This window comes from Mastigoproctus giganteus, chromosome 1 (assembly GCF_048544385.1).
Source record: "Mastigoproctus giganteus isolate SK-2022 chromosome 1, ASM4854438v1, whole genome shotgun sequence".
Lineage (NCBI taxonomy): Eukaryota > Metazoa > Arthropoda > Arachnida > Uropygi > Thelyphonidae > Mastigoproctus > Mastigoproctus giganteus.
The window spans coordinates 186,842,325-186,846,570 of NC_143575.1; the positions used below are offsets into that span (position 1 = coordinate 186,842,325).

The window sequence follows — 4,246 nt, forward strand, 5'->3', positions numbered from 1 at the left end:
AAAAAAGCTACTAAAGGACATTTTGAACACAGAAATACTAATTTGAAGAATTTTTACGTAATACAGCATTAGATAGGAATTTGGATTTGGAGAATTAATAAAACTGATATTTATATGGTCAAATGTTTTGAAGTGCTACACACTTCTGTGGCTAAAGAAAATTATAGAAATAAAAATACCTACTTATATGCTGACTGGAGTGCAAATGAAAAGCAAAACCTTTTTAGTGACATTGGGCAATAAATAAAACAAAAACTCTTTAATCATGGTCCAGGTAATTGCTTTATTCCATTTAATTATTATTAGGGATTTTTTAATCATAGTTTCGGTTTTTCTAACTGCATTATTTCATTCATTCATTTATTTAGGTTTTTAATTATAAGATTTTCAAAGAATTTGTTTTAGAAATTAACCTTTTGGTTAGTTTGGCTTTTTGGAAGATTTTTGAGATCCTTAAAGATTAAAGGTGGTCGTGGTTGTTGTTTCCCCCCCCCCCCCAATATAAAATGGTTATTTATTGAGATGTAAAATGTTTACCATTTAACAGCAAAAGGTAAGGTCTCTCTTAAGCACTACTGATCATGATGCATACCAATCAGATTTATTGAAGTATCACTGTTATTCCAAGTTCAAATGTTAGAACTTGCTGTGCTGCAAATGCTTTAAAATATAAAAATATTTATTAAAGTGATGTTATTGTGAACGTTAGTATTCCTTTGGTTGGTATAGTTTTGGTATGTGATCTGTATCATTGATTGGGTTAGAAGTGAAAAGTGGTTGTAAAAAAATCAGATAACAAGTGTTGCATTTTAGGTACCATATGTTCATGAAAAATTTGGAGATTATAAATTAATTACATCTGGAGATGTTTATTATCAGAACATTATCTGTATTTGCCCATGACAATTCAGTCTGCTAAGCTTGCAAACTAGACACCCTTACAGGAGACCTGCTTGAATTGGGGGAAAAAATTATAAAATCTTAGAGTAACAGAAAACAGGATTACATTATCTACCATTAGACAGGATTGTAGATCACTGAAATAAATAACCCCAAAAAGTGGCTGAGGAAGAGAGTGACAAAGTGGTAGGTGGAATTGGATTGTAATTGGGAATTTTTTTTATTTTATGATTACTATTGCATCATTTCCCATTCTGTTGATAATATTTGTGTTTTGTGCCTTTTTTTTTTTTTTTTTTTATGTAACTTAACGTTCTCAAAACCTCAGTCAGCAAGTTACATACATTGCCACTATTCACTCAGAATGGAAGCATCTGCCACACAATGAGTTGAAAGCAAAAGATGGCCATGATTTATGGTGCTATATTTTGTCTTGCAGGCCTTGAAAGAACTCTAGTTTAAAAGTTACTGCTCTTGAACACACAAAGGACTGAATCAATTTCTTTGATTGATTCAGTTCGACTGAAGCTTTTACTGAATCAGTTTTCTTTGAGGGATTTGGCAGCCAAACAACTTAACATGTGACTTGTATCAGTTTGTGCCTCAGATGGAATGGTAATACTACTAGGTGTAGAGATTTTTTTTTTTCTTCATTTACATTTATCACATAATGTTCCCCCCCCCCCTTGAAGGTTTATTTTTAATGCATTAAAAATATTACTATTTTTAATGCATTAAAAATATTACTATTTTTAATGCATTAAAAATAAACCTAAATTACTGTTTTTAATGCTTAAAATTTAATTAGTATTTAACTTTAAAAGGAACAGCAAAAGAATATGATTTATTTTCCATTTATTGCAGGTGGTGAAACAAGACATCATGAGATTTGTTGTTGAAAAACAAGGTCCTATTTTGAGTCGGCTAGGTGTTATTTCTGAGTTAGGTAGTGATTGGAATGATAAAAAATATCAAACTCCTCTCTGTGTGCTGTATACTAAATCTGGCTGCGTTCCCAATTTAACTTATGATGTTTTACAACATCTTAATATTGGAACAGTTCCTGTAATGTGTCCATTATCAGGTGTTCTTGGAATCATTGAAGCTGTTGCAGACTATGGAAAAGGTATTGGAAAATTTGTAGGCCTGCCTGAATATCCATTTTATGTTAATGTTCATGATCCAACATGTAATATTCCACATGGATATAATGGCAAGTTAGGAATAGCACTATGGGCTGATAGTGGAAAACAAAGTTTAGATGTTGAAGAATTCATGAAAATTCAGGAAGCATTTGCTCCGTTTTGTTACCAAGCACTTTGTGATAACGATACACCATTTTCATCCTCAAAAAAACGCATTCAGACATCAATAAAAAGGTCAATAGAACTTCTGGATGAATGTATAAACAAACATCTTCAATGTGAAAAGCTGAATCAGACTTCGATATTTGGATCTGTTCAAGGTGGCTATGACATTGAAGCACGAAAATTGTCTGCTGTGCTAACAGCAAAACGACCTGTTGCTGGCTTTGTTATTGATGGCTTTGAAAATAGTGGTAGCGTAATTTTAAAATATCCCACTTTCAAAAACATAAAGCCAGTTCTTGAGGAAACTATTAGAGTATTACCAAGTGAGAAACCAAGGATATTTCATGGGAGTATACATCCTTTAGTAATTATCGATGCAGTAAAATGTGGTATAGACATATTTGATTCTTCATTTTGCCATCTAATGACAGATTATTATTCTGCAGCAATGACATTTCCATTCACTTCGACTAAAAGGTCAAGTATACAAGAAGGTGCATGTGAAGATGCCACAGCTTCATTTTATATTTTATTAAGTGAAGATAAATATCAAGATGACTTTTCCAAAATCCTTGAAAGTTGCTCTTGTTATACCTGCCGTCACTTTACACGTGCTTACATATGCCATCTTTTGCGTGGTAATGAAATGCTTGGCTTAGTACTGCTTGCAGTTCATAATATTCATCATTATATGGCCTTCTTTGAAGCAATAAGGGTTGCTTTACAAAATGGCACACTTGAAAAATTGGAAAAAATTGTAAATAAATGTGCATCAATAATTTTGTAAAAAAAACAAAAAAAAACCACTATATCCACAAGAGTTGCTACTTTATTTCATAAGAATTTAATAATTAGGCAGTACTATCTTGCTATTCTTTATAATTACAGTAATTTGGTGTATGCTTAATATTAGTAACAACCATGAGTATTGTTCAGTGCTTACCAGCCATTTTGTTTCCATGTCCCACTTCCTAAATTGTTTTAAGTGATGGCAAATTTCTTTTGGTATAATGGATGAATGGCTAAAAAATGTAAATGATTTCTGTGCTGGGAATCAGTAATATCTGGTGATAATTTGATTAACACCAAGGATTAAATTAATGAGTTGGTTTGTTGTTAAGAACTAATTCAGTTCGTCCAGTAAAAGCAGTAGCTAAGTATATTTAATGACAATGGCTTTTGAGATAATGAATTTCTTCATTGGCTGAGAATTACATACATACATGAATATATAAATATAACATTAGAAATGGAATGAGCAGTGCATGCTCATGTCGAGTGAAAGAGTAAATGCACAAATGCTGAATCACTTACTACGAATTAGGTGATTGTTGTTGCTACAGGGTGTGTATATGGGCTTACTGCCAGCGTTTGTCATGTTGTAACACTACAGACTCCAAAATTGGGTGTAGTCGTACACCTCTATTGGGGTTTAAAACGTTGCGACAACTAGATATGTATAGTGACTCTAACCACAGACAGTGATATTAGTGACGGGATTGGTCAACCACCTTGGTGTTTCAACTGGGATTGAGGTCGTGTTGCACTGACCAAAAATGCTCTGCGGCTGCAGTGTGTAGTCAACTTGGTGAATGACCCTATCATGTTCCGCAAGACAGTCCTGGAGCCTCCTGAAGCTTTCCCCCACATAGCTGCTGCCAGAATTGTGACATGTGATCCTGTATATAGTACTGCTACGTAAAAGGGGGGGTGGGGTTTCCACCCTCGAGACAAAAGATCACAAACCTCTACCGGGAAGAGCACATCTGTTGGACAGATGCACTCTACAAGCCCGAGTTATGCAAAAAAAACTTTACAATTGAATCAAAAGTTTAAAAGCCCATCTGAATTTAAAGCCAGTATAGGATGGCTGAAAAATTAAAAATTTCAACACTGTATAAGGGAGCTTTAAATTCAAGGAGAAGCTTTATTGGGTGATGTCCCGGGAGAAGAAGCTTTTCAAAAGTCTTTTCTGAAAATGGCAGAGGTAGAACGTTTTTCCAAGGGTGACGTTTACAATGCAGATGAAACTGGTC

At 33.8% G+C, this 4,246-nt stretch overlaps 1 protein-coding gene across 1 annotated transcript; it reads left to right on the forward strand.

Moving 5' to 3' along the window:
• Nucleotides 1–1,866: 1,866 nt before the first annotated feature.
• LOC150091370 (queuine tRNA-ribosyltransferase accessory subunit 2) lies at nucleotides 1,867–2,997 on the forward strand (the record flags this gene model as incomplete). Its single annotated transcript, XM_090390129.1, has 1 exon — nucleotides 1,867–2,997. A coding segment is annotated over one exon (1,131 nt), but the record flags the coding sequence as incomplete, so codon positions are not given.
• Nucleotides 2,998–4,246: the final 1,249 nt, after the last annotated feature.